The sequence below is a fragment of the Aquarana catesbeiana genome, linkage group LG06 (assembly GCF_042186555.1).
Source record: "Aquarana catesbeiana isolate 2022-GZ linkage group LG06, ASM4218655v1, whole genome shotgun sequence".
NCBI classification, from domain to species: domain Eukaryota; kingdom Metazoa; phylum Chordata; class Amphibia; order Anura; family Ranidae; genus Aquarana; species Aquarana catesbeiana.
The window spans coordinates 24,014,920-24,031,821 of NC_133329.1; the positions used below are offsets into that span (position 1 = coordinate 24,014,920).

Genomic DNA, 16,902 nt, shown 5'->3' on the forward strand with positions numbered 1-16,902 from the left:
ACCAACAGAAGTGTAATAACAACTACGGGTGCACTGTATGTATTGTGCACACCACCAGAAAAGTAGTAGCAACTGCACTAGGGGTGCACGGTACTATGTACACCAACAGAAGTGTAATAACAACAATGGGTGTACTGTATTGACCACCAGAAAAGTCTGAGCAACTGCACTATGGGTGCACAGCACTGTATACTGTGTACATCGCCTAAAGTATATTTTAAACAGTACACCAGGAACAACCTGCAGTCAGACATAGCTATATATATATATATATATTAAATACACTGCAGCTAACTGAATAACTTGCCTGACAGAAGCATATTAGAAACAGTACGCCAGGAACGGCCTGCAGTGAGATATAGCTAAACTGTATGCACATATATACACAAGACCATCTGTGTGTGTGTGTGTATATATATATATATATATATATATATATATATATATATATATATATATATATATATATATATATATATATATATATATATATATATATATATATATATATATATATATATATATATATATATATATATATATATTAAATACATTGCAGCTTACTGAATCACCTGCCTGCCTGAAGTATATAAGAAACAGTACACCAGGAACGGTGGATATTTATATATACGAGACAATCTGTATATATATATTAAATACACTGCAGCTAACTGAATTACCTGCCTGCCTGCTCAATATAAATGAGGCTCTCTCTCCATCCATGCCAACAACACACTACACGAGGCCACCGTGCAGGCAGCCTTAAATAGTTTGGGGCGTGGACTTAGTCCCCCTGAGTCATGATTGGCGAAAGGCACCCTGAATTTGGCCAATTATGGCTCTCTTAGCTGAGGGCGCTGTGATTGGCCAAAGCATGCAGGTCATGGTGCATTCTCTGGCCAATCATCATACAGCAATGCACTGCGCTCCCACAGTGCATTATGGGCTGTTATGCGCCGCTCAAATTTGGCGCGAACGGCCCATAATGTTCCGTTTTCGACGAACAGGCGAACAGCCAATGTTCGAGTCAAACTCATGTTCGAACAGAAAGCTCATCCCTAGTAGTGAGTGATGCAGAGTTCTGGAGTCATTAGTAATTAATCCTCTGTACAAGAAGCCCTCCTCTCCACGCCTTACCTCTGCTCTCTTTCTCCCTGAACTCTTCACAATACTTAGGATACTGCAGTTTCAACTCTTCTCCCTGTTTCATATAACCTGGTCTAGTAAGCAGGGCTAAATTGAAGCCAATTATAGCCCTGCCCACTACCATGTTTCCCCGAAAAAAAGCCTGGGTCTTATATTAATTTTGGCAATAAAAAACCTAGTAGCCAGTAGGGCTTATTCTCAGGGTAGGGCTTTAACATGTTCTGCCTTCTCTCACCATCTCCCTCCCTGCCTGTCAGGCCAGTGGAACTGAGTAAAAGTGGATGTAAAAAATACCAAAATGCACCATATTACACAATGCAAACCGTGAATTTCTCTTTAATATATCTGTGATAAACACCCTGTTACAGCAACGTCATCCACTGATCCTATCTTCCCGCACTGACCTTAATTTTCTGGTGCAGTCCAGGGCACGCTCCGAGCATTGCAGTGGGAGGGGGGCCCGACATCCCCGCTGGCAGAAGAGGCAAAGAGGAGAGCAGTGGGGACCAGCTGAGCGCTGCTCGGCGGTTGCATGGCCCGCCGGAGCTTCCTTCCCCGCTCTGAGCACTGCAGAGGGGGGTCGAGATCCCCTGCTGACAGCTGGGACAAGAGGAGGAAGAGAGCAGCAGTGGATAAGCTGAGCACCAAGCGGCACCACACAGAAGGTATTAATCACACATACATCACAGCAACAAACTGTACACGGTTCACAGTATAAACGGTAACACTGCATTAAAGTGCATTTTAGGATTTTACAACACTTTTTTTTGGGGTAGGGCTTATATTGCAGCCCTCCCTGAAAATCACAGTAGGTCTTATTTTCGGGGAAACATGGTAGACAGGTGATAGGAAATGGGGGAAAAGAGTTGAAACTGCAGTACCCTAAGTATTGTGAAGAGTTCAGGGAGAAAGAGAACAGGTAAACTAATTACAGGCAATCATAGATGTGCCGCTTTTTAGCACCCTCCCCGGCATAAAGAAACAGTGTTTCTGTTACAGCTGCTTGTGACAAGTGCAACTGCAGTGGAAACACAGAAGGGGGAATGGAACAATAACATTAGTTGTGCAATGTGTGTTGTGTGTGAGGGCACACTGGGCCCACCTTACTTGGAGCCTCATACATTGCACACATGGAGGATACACAACTTGTATTGTACAATGTATAGACATGATGGCTAGGCTTTTATGTTCCAAAATATCAACAGAAATTGGAAATATCTTAAATTATCTTACAGTGATGAATTTTCTTCCTTCGGTTTTGCTGACTCTTTCTTCAATGATGCCATCTTCGGAGCTGCTGCATCGTTTTTCAGTTCTTCCTCCTCTTCCTTCCATGTTTCTGCCTTTTGCTTCAGTGATGCCCCCACTTCCTTCAATTCTGCCTTCTCTTTCTTCAATGTCTCGTTTTCCTTCAAAGCTGCCTTCTTTTCCTTCAATGCTGCCTCCTTTTCCTTTATTGCTGTCTTCTCTTTCTCCAATCTGTCTGTCTCTTCCTTCAATGTTGCCTCCTTTTCCTTTATTGCTGCCTTCTCTTTCTCCAATCTGTCTGTCTCTTCCTTCAATGTTGCCTCCTTTTCCTTTATTGCTGCCTTCTCTTTCTCCAATCTGTCTGTCTCTTCCTTAAATGCTGCCCCCTCTTCCTTCCCTTCTGCCTTCTCTTTCTCCAATCTGTCTGTCTCTTCCTTAAATGCTGCCACCTCTTCCTTCACTTCTGCCTTCTCTTTCTCCAATCTGTCTGTCTCTTCCTTAAATGCTGCCCCCTCTTGCTTCACTTCTGCCTTCTCTTTCTCCAATCTGTCTGTCTCTTCCTTAAATGCTGCCCCTTCTTCCTTCACTTCTGCCTTCTCTTTCTCTAATCTGTCTGTCTCTTCCTTAAATGCTGCCCCCTCTTCCTTCACTTCTGCCTTCTCTTTCTCCAATCTGTCTGTCTCTTCCTTAAATGCTGCCCCCTCTTCCTTCACTTCTGCCTTCTCTTTCTCCAATCTGTCTGTATCTTCCTTAAATGCTGCCCCCTCTTCCTTCACTTCTGCCTTCTCTTTCTCCAATCTGTCTGTCTCTTCCTTAAATGCTGCCCATTCTTCCTTCACTTCTGCCTTCTCTTTCTCCAATCTGTCTGTCTCTTCCTTAAATGCTGCCCCCTCTTCCTTCACTTCTGCCTTCTCTTTCTCCAATCTGTCTGTCTCTTCCTTAAATGCTGCCCCCTCTTCCTTCACTTCTGCCTTCTTTTTCTCCAATCTGTCTGTCTCTTCCTTAAATGCTGCCCCCTCTTCCTTCCCTTCTGCCTTCTCTTTCTCCAATCTGTCTGTCTCTTCCTTAAATGCTGCCCCCTCTTCCTTCACTTCTGCCTTCTCTTTCTCCAATCTGTCTGTCTCTTCCTTAAATGCTGCCCATTCTTCCTTCACTTCTGCCTTCTCTTTCTCCAATCTGTCTGTCTCTTCCTTAAATGCTGCCCCCTCCTCCTTCACTTCTGCCTTCTCTTTCTCCAATCTGTCTGTCTCTTCCTTAAATGCTGCCCCCTCTTCCTTCACTTCTGCCTTCTCTTTCTCCAATCTGTCTGTCTCTTCCTTAAATGCTGCCCCCTCTTCCTTCCCTTCTGCCTTCTCTTTCTCCAATCTGTCTGTCTCTTCCTTAAATGCTGCCCCCTCTTCCTTCAATTCTGCCTTTTCTTTCTCCAATACTACCCCCTTCTCCTCCAATGTTGCCCCCTCTACCTCCAGTGTTGCCATTTTCTGGGGTCTCTGGTCTTCTCTGGCCCGCACAGCTGATCATCCACCTGTCTGTATATGTAAAGATATGAAGGTTGGTCGGTCAGTAGTGTCTCTGGTTATTATCTTTGTCCGCACACAGAGAAGATGTCTCTACACAGTGGAGGGTGTGTAAATGTCTCTCTAGCTTCCTGAAACAGAAACAATTGCTTTCACTTTCATTTTTGCGTCACGCAAACCTATGAGACTCCGGGTTCCTGAGTGTCTGAGGAAATCTCACACTATAGCTCCCAACTGTACCTGATTTGGAGGGACTGTCCCTGATTTGGAACAATGTCCCTCTGTCCCTCATTCCTCCTCATTTGTCCCTCATTTTGGTCTGATCTATATAGTTGTATATAAAATGCACTTTTTATCTGACAAAAAGTGTTTTCCAGCGCTAAACCTTTCATCTGAATTCTAAATTGCTGCATTTGTAAATTCCAAAAGCCAATATAAAGGAATAGTAGTGGTAAAAGAGCACTTGTGGGTTCAACCAAAACCTTTTTTTTTGGTACAATTCTCCTTTAAGGGGTGTGGCAAAGGGGTGTGTCCTATGCCTACATTCTTTTGCTGATAGGTGTCCCTCATTCCCATCTCAAAAAGTTGGGAGGTATGCTCACACTCATGTTTACACCCATTTCAAAAACTTGCAAAAAATTTAGGTGGACCTGTTAGTAACTTTATAAGTCTACATGAATACATTTTTGAAATGTCACAATATACAGTAACATTGTTCAGAAAAGCTCCAGATTTTATCATTAAAAATCAGACCTTGACATTTAGACAGTGACTTTGCCTAGGCTAACTTCTTCAATCTACTGCAGGCAGGAGGAAGCATTTTCTCAGTCTCCTCTACCACAGTGATCAGACTGGGTGCCTGAACAAAGATGGCGCCCGAAGCACTGTTATCTCTGTGAGAGGTAATAAATACCTGGAAGTGTTACACTGGCACGTTATTTAGCATGAATGGACATAACATAAAAAAATAGGTTAGGTTCACTTTACTTCAGTCATTTTTTCATCTTTCCATCTAATAAATCTTCTGCTCTTGTTGTTGCTCTAACTTTGGATAGTAAAACTTTTTTTTCTGCCAGTAAATCCCTTATACAGCCCACTTCCTGTTTCTTGTCTGGTCATTATCCTAGGCTTATGACATCATGCACAGTTCTCTCTATCACTCTCCTGAGAGTTTGCCAGGAAGGGAGGGGTGATGAGTCATAAGAGGGCCAATGAGAGCTGCAGAGTTGGAGGTGTGCCTCTGTGTGTCTGTGTAAATCTATGTGTCTGTGTAAATCCAAGAAGTGAACAGGCAGCAGCTTCAGCTGCCCACAGTTAAAATGGCTGCAGCCAGACTCAGTGGAGGAAGAATTCTGCAGCATATTTGGCAAGTACAGAATCACAGTGTATATAAAATAATATGCAAAGTGGTTGGAGGGAAGCTTCAGAATGGCAAAGATGTTTTTATTACAAATTATGTGAGCAGACTGCAGTTCCTCTTTAACCCCTTCCCACCCGGCCTATAGCAGAATGACGGCCGGGCGGTGGTCCTGTTATCCTGACTGGGCGACATATGGCGCGCAGCACATCGATTGGAGGTGCTATGTGTCAGTCTGACACACCACATCTCCGATCGTGGTATGGAGCCCCTCTCAGAGGCTCCTTACCACGTGATCAGCTGTGACCAATCACAGCTGATCATCATGTGAACCAGAAAGTTCCGGTAAGCGGCATTCCTCAGTTTGTGCTGACAGGGAGAGCGAAATCAGTATCTCTCCCTGTCAGGGGGGGGTCTGTGCTGATGATCAGCACATTGATTATCAGCACGGCCGCCATCAGCTGTGCCCATCAGCTGCCAATAAGTGCCCATTAGCTGCCCCATCAGAAATGGATGTCAGTGCCCATATCAATGGTAATCAGTGCCCATATTAGTGCAAATCACTGCCCACCACAGTGCCAATCAGTGCCCAGCAGTAACACCTTTCAGTTCCTCATCAGTACCTCATCATCAGTGCTGCTCATCAGTGCCACATGTCAGTGCCACCTGTCAGTGCCAATCAGTACCGCCTATCAGTGTCATTCAGTGCCACCTGTCAGTGCCAATCACAACTGCCTGTCAGTTTTCATCAGTGCCGCCTATCAGTGTCGCCTATCAGTGCCCATTAGTGCTGCATATCAGTTCCGCCTTTCAGTGCCCATCAATTCTACATATCAGTGCCTCCTCATCAGTGGCCATCAGTGCCACCTTATCAGTGCCACCTCATCAGTGCCCATCAGTGCTGCCTCATCAGTGCCCATTAGTGTCACCTCATCAGTGCTTGTCAGTGAAGGAGAAAACAAATTTTTATAACCGAAACAAAGAAAAACTTTTTTTTTTTAAATGTCGATATTTTTTAGTTTGTTTAGCAAAAAATAAAAACTCCAGTTTTGATCAAATACCACCAAAAGAAAGCTCTATTTGTGGGAAGAAAATGATAAAAATTTAGTTTGGGTACAGTCTTACATGACCGTGCAATTGTCATTCAAAGTGCGACATTGACATTGGTGAAACCAGTCAGGGACCAGCACTGCTGGAGCTGAGGGACTCTCCTAACTGCCGGGGGAAGAACTCCTCCAGTGACAGTGGGGGGAAGCGAAGGGAAAGGAAACACAGATTCTGGTGGTTGGGGACTCAATTCTTAGAAGGACAGAGAGGGCAATCTGTAACCAAGACCTGAGGCGCCGAACTGTATACTGTCTACCGGGCGCTCGGGTTCGGCACATCACGGATCTTGTGGACAGATTACTGGGAGGGGCTGGGGAAGACCTGGTTGTCATGGTGCACGTTGACACCAATGACAAAGTCAGAGGCAGATGGAGTGTCCTAAAGAACGATTTTAGGGACTTATGAGCTAAATTGAGGAAAAGGACCTCCAAGGTAGTATTCTCAGGAATACTACCGGTACATCGAGCCACACCAGAAAGGCAGAGAGATTAGGGAATTAAACAAGTGGCTGAAGAGCTGGTGTAGTAAGGAGGGGTTTGGGTTCCTGGAGAACTGGGCCATCTTCTCAGTCGGTCACCAGTTCTATAGAAGGGACGGACTGCAACTAAATGAGGAGGGTGCAGATCTACTGGGAGTGAAGAAGGCCGAAAAGTTAGAAAGGCTTTTAACCACTTCAATACTGTGCACTTTAGCCCCCTTCCTTCCCAGACCAATTTTCAGCTTTAGGCGCTCTCGCATTTTCAATGACAATTGCGCGGTCATGCTATGCTGTACACAAATTAAATCATTATCATCTTGTTCACACAAAGCTTTCTTTTGGTGGTATTTATTCACGTTTTTTATTTTTTGCGATATAAGCGAAAAAAGATCGGAAATTTGGAAAAAAAACAATATTTTCTTCTTTCTATTTTAAAAGAAATTCAATAAAATTGAATTTTGTCATAAATGTAAGCCACAATGTATTCTGCTACATGTCTTTGGTAAAAAAAAATCCTGTTAGGTGTATAATAATTGGTTTGTGTGATCACAGACAGATGTACGCAGATGATCATGTACAGATGTGCGCAGGTGATCACGGACATATGTGTGCAGATAATCATTGCGACATGTGATTTTCCTGTTACATATGTGGGGGACAGGTGTTTTTACTGGGTGGGGACATGTGTGTGGGGACATGTGTTTTGGGGACACTATTTTAGGGACTTGTGTGTTAACATTGTGTGGGGACATATGTGGGGACACTAGGCTGATGATCAGTGTGTAAAAAGCTGTAAAAAACAGCTCATACTCACTGATCACCAGCCGGCTGCAGTGATATGCTCTCCTCTCCTCACCGACAACTAGGGATGAGCCGAACACCCCCCGGTTCAGTTTGCACCAGAACCTGCGAAAGGACCGAAAATTCGCACGAACATTAGAACCCCATTGACGTCTATTGGACTCGAACGCTTGAAATCAAAAGTGCTCATTTTAAAGGCTAATTTGCATGGTATTGTCCTAAAAAGGGTTTTGGGACCCGGGTCCTGCCCCAGGGGACATGTATCAATGCAAAAAAAACTTTTAAAAACGGCCATTTTTTCGGGAGCAGTGATTTTAATGATGCTTAAAGTAAAAAAAAAAAAAAAGTGAAATATTCCTTTAAATATCGTACCTGGGGGGTGTCTATAGTATGCCTGTAAAGTGGCGCGTGTTTCCCGTGCTTAGAACAGTCCCTGCACAAAATGTCATTTTTAAAGGAAAAAATGTCATTTAAAACTGCTTGCGGGTTTAAAGCGGGGTTCCACTCAAATTTTTAACTTAATCTTACCCCCTTCAGTTAATTACATAGATGTTGAAATGCCGCACGAAATTTTTTTTTTATCGCTGTAATTACCTTTATATTGTACTTTATTGTGGTACTTCCTGTCTCTCCTCCCATGGGAGTAGGCGTGTTTTCCCCGGCGCCGCACTGTCTCCTGGGAGCTTAGTGTCAGGCTTCCCAAGATTCAGTGCGGGAACAATGATCATGCTTGTGAACAAGCTGTGAATGAACAGCATTCACCGCATCCAGGAAATCAATGCTTGTGGGCTTCATATGCCCACAAGCAAGATGGAAACAGCCAGCATCACATTTTTAAAGTTATTCTTCAGTACGAAAACAGACAGAGGCGGAAATATTACACCCAAACTGTGAGTATTATTTTGGGATTAGCAAAGTGTCTCAATGACCTAAAAAAAAAAAAAAAGATTGGTCGCCGGACTCCCACTTTAATGTAATGTCGAGTCCTAGCAATATGGATGAAAATCAGTGAGACAAACGGCATGGGTACCCCCCAGTCCATTACCAGGCCCTTTGGGTCTTGTATGGATATTAAGGGGAACCCCGCACCCAAATTAAAATAAGGAAAGGTGTGGGGCCACCAGGCCCTATATACTCTGAACAGCAGTATACAGGCTGTAGGTTTGTTGTTAAGTAGAATCTCTTTGTAATTTTGAACGGGTACATTTTTAACGTGTTTAGCTCCAGCCAAAAAATCTTTTTTAAGCTTTTTGGAAAACATAGGGAAGGGTTATCACCCCTGTGACATTTGTTTTGCTGTCTTTCCTCCTCTTCAGAAGATTTCACCTCACTTTTTGTCCCAATGAAAAATGTTTTTTGAAAATTTGGGGTTTTTTGTGAAACAAGGATTTGTGTAAAGCATCAGTGGAAAGGAGAAATGTTTTTTCCATATTAACTCTTACAGGAGAGAATTTCCCTTCCTAAGGGTAAATTTCATCTCACTTCCTGTTGTCTCCTTCCGTTTGCAAGTAGGAGTCGTTTGTAAGTTGGATGTTTGAAAGTAGGGGCCTGCCCTATATACTCAGCAGAAATTTGGGCCTTAGGTGTTGTTGTGGCCACAACACTGTAAGCCCTCACAGGGCCCTGCTGTGAAATATTAGATCAAGAATTGTAATTACATGCCCCTGTTGAACAGGGGCTGAAAATTGGGCCTTTGGTGGTGGTGGTGGTGCTGGTGCCACAACACTGTAAGTCCTCACTCGCTCTTGGTGGGCACAGAAATGGGCCCTGCTGTGAAATATTAGATCAAGAATTGTAATTACATGCCCCTATTGAACAGGGGTTGAAAAATTGGGCCTTAGGCACTGGTGACGGCGCCCAGAACCAAAAATGCTCTTACAAGCTATCAGCGTGATGATTGAGGAGGAAGAGGATAATTACTCAGGATAGTCACTCAGCATCAGCATAGGCAGTCTTTGAAGGGATCTGAGATTTTAAAAAAAATTATTCGGTTACATCAGCATCAGGTGCTTGGTAGCTGGTGGTGATCCAAGACTGATTCATTTTTATGAAGGTCAGTCGATCGACCGAGTCGGTGGACAGACGCACCCTGTGATCGGTTACAAAGCCTCCAGCAGCACTGAATGTGCGTTCCGAAAGAACACTGGATGCAGGACAGGCCAGTAGCTCAATTGCATACTGTGCAAGCTCTGGCCAGTGATCCATCCTCAAGACCCAGTAACCCAGAGGATTTTCGGTGGGAAAGGTGTCCAAGTCAGATCTTGCCCCTAGGTATTCCTGCACCATGTAAAACAGACGCTGGCGATGGTTGCTGGAACCGATCATACCTTGGGGCTGCAGAATAAAAAATTGTCTGAACGCATTGGTCAGACGGCCACCTTCTCCACCGCTCCTTCTTTGACTGACCAAAGCCTCAGCAACACGTTGTCCAGAAACAGGAGTTTGTAACCTCCCAGTCTCTGGGAACGCGTTGCACAAACCTTTCTGCAAGGCCTCCCGAAGATGTTTCATCCTCTGCTCCCTCTGCGGCGGCAAGATAAGGTCCGCAACCTTACCCTTGTAACGTGGATCAAGGAGGGTTGCCAGCCAGTATTGGTCCTTCTCCTTGATACCACGAATGTGAGGATCCTTACGCAGGCTTTGCAGGATCAGGGAGGCCATGCAGCGTAGGTTTGCTGAGGCATTCGGTCTGGAGTCCTCTGGGTCACTAAGGATGACATGGTCTGCAGCCACCTCCTCCCAGCCACGTACAAGTCCATCTGTTTCTTGGGACTGATCCCTTAAAGACTGCTGCTGATGCTGAGTGCCAGGCTCCACCTCCATACTGACACAATCCTCCTCCTCCTCCTCCTCTTCCTGTGTGATCGGCGGGCATGCAGGAACACTGTCTGGATAAAGGGGGCCTTGAGAGCTAAGGAAGTCCTCCTCTTCCTGCCTCTGTTCTGCCTCAAGTGCCCTGTCCATTATTCTACGCAGCGTGTGCTCCAACAGGTGGACAAGGGGGACAGTGTCACTGACGCATGTACTGTCACTGCTCACCATCCTCGTGGCCTCCTCAAATGGTGACAGGACAGTGCATGCATCCCTGATCATGGCCCACTGGCGTGGGGAAAAAAAACAAGCTCCCCTGACCCTGTCCTGGTGCCATAGTCGCACAGGTACTCATTGATGGCCCTCTGCTGCTTGTGCAGCTGCTGCAGCATGGCCAACGTTGAGTTCCACCTAGTGGGCATGTCACAGATTAGGCGGTTCTTGGGCAGGTTAAACTCTTTTTGGAGAACGGCCAGCCGAGCACTGGCATTATATGACCGGCGGAAATGCACACAGACTTTCCTGGCCTGCCTCAGGACATCCTGTAAGCCCGGGTACCTGCCCAAGAACCGCTGCACCACCAAGTTAAGGACATGAGCCAAACAGGGCACATGGGTCATTTGTCCCTGTCGAAGGGCAGAGAGGAGGTTGGTGCCATTGACGCAAACCACCATTCCTGCCTTAAGTTGGCGTGGAGTCAACCACCTCTGAACCTGCCCCTGCAGAGCTGACAGAACCTCTGCCCCAGTGTGGCTCCTGTCCCCCAAGCACACCAGCTCAAGCACAGCATGGCATCTTTTGGCCTGCGTACATGCGTAGCCCCTTGAACGCCTACGGAGCACCGCTGGTTCCGAGGACAAAGCACAGGAAGAGGCCATGGAGGAAGAAGAAGAGGAGGGGGTGGAGGAGAGAGGTGTGTCACAATCATTAGTAGTGGCATTTTGGAGGCGTGGTGGCGGAACAACCTCCAACACTACTGCACCTTGTCCTGCATCCTTCCCAGCTGCCAGCAGAGTCACCCAATGCGTCGTGAAACTTAGGTAATGTCCCTGTCCATGCCTGCTGGACCATGAGTCAGCGGTAATATGCACCTTACCGCTGACCGCCCTGTCCAGCGAGGCATGGACATTGCCTTCCACATGCCGGTAGAGAGCCGGAATCGCCTTCCGTGAGAAAAAAGTGGCGTTTGGGTACCTGCCACTGAGGAACCGCACATTCCACAAACTCACGGAAGGGGGCAGAGTCTACCAACTGAAAAGGCAGCAGTTGAAGTACTAGCAATTTTGCCAAGCTAGCTTTCAACCACTGGGCATGTGGATGGCTGGGAGCAAACTTCTTTCGGTGGTGCCAATGAACTGCATGGCAGGTCAACATATGTCTGGTCAAGCATGTGGTACCCAAGCAGGAGATGTTTTGGCCACACGAGATACGCTTGAGACATATGTTGCAAATAGCAGCGGTGCGATCTGATGCACTCGTCTCAAAAAAGGCCCACACCAAAGAATTTTTTGAATAACACGCAGAGACTGCAGCGCCCTGCACATGTGGAGCTTTGGGGTGTGATGCAGTCAATGTGCTGCCCTTAGGCTGGCCCCTGGAGGGCATCCTGCCTCATTGGTGATGTGCCGCCTCCTTCTCCTCCTCTCTCCTATCAGGCACCCACGTTGAGTCAGTGACCTCATCACTGGAGCAAACCTGGCAGTATTCTGCAGCAGGGGGAGCATGACTGCCAGATTGCTGTCCTTCTTGGGCACCCCCTCTGCCGTGCTCACATTACTGCCTTCATCTAGCTCAGTATCATCATCAGAGCCTTCCAAACGCTGGGCATCCTCCTGGAGCATGTACCCAACACTGTGGTCAAACAGTTCGAGGGACTCCTCAGGAGGACATGGTGGAGCTAGGGAAGGAGTCACTGATGACATTGAGCCGAGGGAAGAGGCCGCTGCTTTGCCAGACAAAGTACCCTGAGCATGGGTGAGAGAGGATGAGGATGAGGACGGCTTGGTCATCCACTCGACCAAGTCTTCCACATGTTGCAGCTCAACACGGCCAGCTGCCGAAAAAAAGGCCAAGCGTGTCCCACAGCCACGTGCTGATGAGGATGCACGTCTCCACGACCAGCACGAGACACAGAGCCTGCTTGCCCTCTTTTATTGGCTTGTGACTGTCTGCCTCTCCTTGTTGGCCTTCCAGACATACTAATGGCCTGCAGTGAGCTGCACAAAACTGGGATATATATATATATATATATATATATATATATATATATATATATGTACTGATACTGCAGCTAGCAAAATCAACTGCCTGCCTGTAGTATGAGAACACCACCAACCTTCTACAGGTAGCTTTAGGTGAACACTGTGCAGAGCTTGCAAAAAAATAACTTGTAGGTTTAGCTGAACACTGTGAGGAGGAAGCACTACACTAACTTGTAGTTTTAGCTGAACACTGTGAGCAGGACGCACTACACTAACTTGTAGCTTTAGCTGAACACTGTGCAGAGGTCTCACTACACTAACTTGTAGTTTTAGCTGAACACTGTGAGCAGGACGCATTACACTGACTTGTAGCTTTAGCTGAACACTGTGCAGAGGTCTCACTACACTAACTTGTAGTTTTAGCTGAACACTGTGAGCAGGACGCACTACACTATCTTGTAGCTTTAGCTGAATACTGTGCAGAGGTCTCACTACACTAACTTGTAGTTTTAGCTGAACACTGTGAGCAGGATGCACTACACTAACTTGTAGCTTTAGCTGAACACTGTGCAGAGGTCTGACTACACTAACTTGTAGTTTTAGCTGAACACTGTGAGCAGGACGCACTACACTAACTTGTAGCTCTAGCTGATGACTGTGCAGAGGTCTCACTACACTAACTTGTAGTTTTAGCTGAACACTGTGAGCAGGACGCACTACACTATCTTGTAGCTTTAGATGAACACTGTGCAGAGGTCTCACTACACTAACTTGTAGTTTTAGCTGAACACTGTGAGCAGGACGCAGTACACCAACTTGTAGCTTTAGCTGAACACTGTGCAGAGGTCTGACTACACTAACTTGTAGTTTTAGCTGAACACTGTGAGCAGGACGCACTACACTAACTTGTAGCTTTAGCTGAACACTGTGCAGAGGTCTCACTACACTAACTTGTAGTTTTAGCTGAACACTGTGAGCAGGACGCACTACACTAACTTGTAGCTTTAGCTGAACACTGTGCAGAGGTCTCACTACATTAACTTGTAGTTTTAGCTGAACACTGTGAGCAGGACACACTACACTAACTTGTAGCTTTAGCTGAACACTGTGCAGAGGTCTCACTACACTAACTTGTAGCTTTAGCTGAACACTGTGCAGAGGTCGCACTACACTAACTTGTAGTTTTAGCTGAACACTGTGAGCAGGACGCACTACACTAACTTGTAGCTTTAGATCAACACTGTGCAGAGGTTGCACTACACTAACTGTTAGTTTTAGCTGAACACAGCTTTGGTGTCAGAAGTGGGATGGTCATTATTCATGGGATGATCATCATCCAAGTTTCTAAGTCCGGTGAGTCTGATTTAATTATTATTATTTCTTTCACCGTGACTTTTAGTTAAAAAGACCGTTTCCCTATATGGGATTAACAGAAGGAGTAGTGTTAAAAACATTTATGCAAATGTATGAACCTTGGCAGAAGTCCGTTCGGGTGACGGAAGTGTAAGGAACTCTGAGATAGTTCCAAAAAGAAAGGACTCTGAGTAGTCCAAGGAGTTCTGAGAAGCCCAAAGTAATATAATACAGTACTGTAAGAAGTTTGATAAAGATATCTGATAGAGTGTGCCAGAAATACCCAAACCTCTTTGCTTGCTTTTCTGTCACTTAGAAGTAAATAAGGAGATAAAATAAGTAGATAAAATAAGGTAATCTGTTTGTCTGTGTGGAATTTGTCAGGTGTCATAAGGTAAGATGACACCTCTCCACTGCATTGTATTGTCATTGTATTATAATGAAACGTAGAGTGATGTTACAATATTTGGTGATGTATTGATGCTGACTTTTAATGATTTATATATGAATGCTTTGACTCTAAAGTATAAGATATATATAGTTGGCAGGATGATTCTGGCATTGATGCAGTGAGTAAAAATATTTTCTTTTCCTTGCTGTAATCAGACGTTCAGTGTCATCTTAGGGAAAGTACTAAAAAAAAAAAAAAAAATGTCTCAAAAGTGTCCTGATTGTATTACTGGTTTACACAAATTTGTGTTTCAAGAAGGATTGACAGTGAAGGCAGTAATGTCACTTATTGGAAGAGCAGGGGAGACTTATCAAGTCTGTCCCCGGTCTTTGAAGTATTGTGACATTAGGGATGTTTTTTACCATTTAAAATATGGGTAGAGCGTTAATAACACTTTTTTAACCAGTTGCAGACCGCCGCATGACGATGTATGTCGGCAGAGCGGCACGGGCAGGCAAAAGGGCTTACAGGTACGTCCTTGCCTGCCCGCGGGTGGGGGGTCCGATCGGACCCCCCCCCCCGGTGCCTGCGGCGGTCGGCAAATCTCCCCCGGCGATCGGTGGTGAGGGGGAGGAAATCCATTCGTGCCCCCCCCCCTTGCGATCGCTCCCAGCCAATGGGATAATTTCCCTGCCTCTGTATTGTACACAGAGGCAGAGGAAATAATGTCATCTCTCCTCGGCTCGGTATTTTCCGTTCCGGCGCCGAGGAGAGAAGACTGAAATGTGAGTGTAAAACACAAACACACAGTAGAACATGCCAGGCACACAAAACACCCCAACCCCCCCCCCCGATCGCCCCCCGATCCCCCCCCCCCCCCAATCACCCCCCGTCACAAACTGACACCAAGCAGGTTTTTTTTTTTTCTGATTACTGTATTGGTGTCAGTTTGTGACAGTTACAGTGTTAGGACAGTTAGTGGTAGCCCCCTTTAGGTCTAGGGTACCCCACTAACCCCCCCTAATAAAGTTTAAACCCCTTGATCACCCCCTATCGCCAGTGTCACTAAGCGATCATTTTTCTGATCGCTGTATTAGTGTCGCTGGTGACGCTAGTTAGGGAGGTAAATATTTAGGTTCGCCGTCAGCGTTTTATAGCGTCAGGGACCCCCATATACTACCTAATAAATGTTTTAACCCCTTGATTGCCCCCTAGTTAACCCTTTCACCACTGATCACCGTATAACTGTTACGGGTGACGCTGGTTAGTTAGTTTATTTTTTATAGTGTCAGGGCACCCGCCGTTTATTACCTAATAAAGGTTTAGCCCCCTGATCGCCCGGCGGTGATATGCGTCGCCCCAGGCAGCGTCAGATTAGCGCCAGTACTGCTAACACCCACGCACGCAGCATACGCCTCCCTTAGTGGTATAGTATCTGATCGGATCAATATCTAATCCGATCAGATCTATACTAGCGTCCCCAGCAGTTTAGGGTTCCCAAAAACGCAGTGTTTGCGGGATCAGCCCAGATACCTGCTAGCACCTGCGTTTTGCCCCTCCGCCCGGCTCGGCCCAGCCCACCCAAGTGCAGTATCGATCGATCACTGTCACTTACAAAACACTAAACGCATAACTGCAGCGTTTGCAGAGTCAGGTCTGATCCCTGCGATCGCTAACAGTTTTTTTGGTAGTATTTTGCTGAACTGGCAAGCACCAGCCCCAGGCAGCGTCAGGTTAGCGCCAGTAGCGCTAACACCCACGCACGCACCGTACACCTCCCTTAGTGGTATAGTATCTGAACGGATCAATATCTGATCTGATCAGATCTATACTAGCGTCCCCAGCAGTTTAGGGTTCCCACAAACGCAGTGTTAGCGGGATCAGCCCAGATACCTGCTAGCACTTGCGTTTTGCCCCTCCGCCCGGCCCAGCCCAGCTCACCCAAGTGCAGTATCGATCGATCACTGTCACTTATAAAACACTAAACGCATAACTGCAGCGTTCGCAGAGTCAGGCCTGATCCCTGCGATCGCTAACAGTTTTTTTGGTAGCGTTTTGGTGAACTGGCAAGCACCAGCGGCCTAGTACACCCCGGTCGTAGTCAAACCAGCACTGCAGTAACACTTGGTGACGTAGCGAGTCCCATAAGTGCAGTTGAAGCTGGTGAGGTGGCAAGCACAAGTAGTGTCCCGCTGCCACCAAGAAGAAGACAAACACAGGCCCGTCGTGCCCATAATGCCCTTCCTGCTGCATTCGCCAATCCTAATTGGGAACCCACCGCTTCTGCAGCGCCCGTACTTCCCCCATTCACATCCCCAACCAAATGCAGTCGGCTGCATGAGAGGCATTTTCTTTATGTCCTCCCGAGTACCCCTACCCAACGAACCCCCCCCAAAAAGATGTTGTGTCTGCAGCAAACGCGGATATAGGCGTGACACCCGCTATTATTGTCCCTCCTGTCCTGACAATCCTGGTCTTTACATTGGTGAATG

General features: G+C 46.2%; 1 protein-coding gene across 1 annotated transcript in view; it reads right to left on the reverse strand.

The window, feature by feature from the left end:
- LOC141148231 (uncharacterized) overlaps window positions 1-4,012 on the reverse strand; it is a 56,753-nt gene extending 52,741 nt beyond the window's left edge. Inside the window, exon 1 of the mRNA XM_073635479.1 lies at window positions 2,380-4,012. Coding sequence (XP_073491580.1) covers window positions 2,380-3,872 — 1,493 coding nt within the window. The 5' untranslated portion in view covers window positions 3,873-4,012. The remainder of the gene's footprint in view (window positions 1-2,379) is intronic.
- Window positions 4,013-16,902: the final 12,890 nt, after the last annotated feature.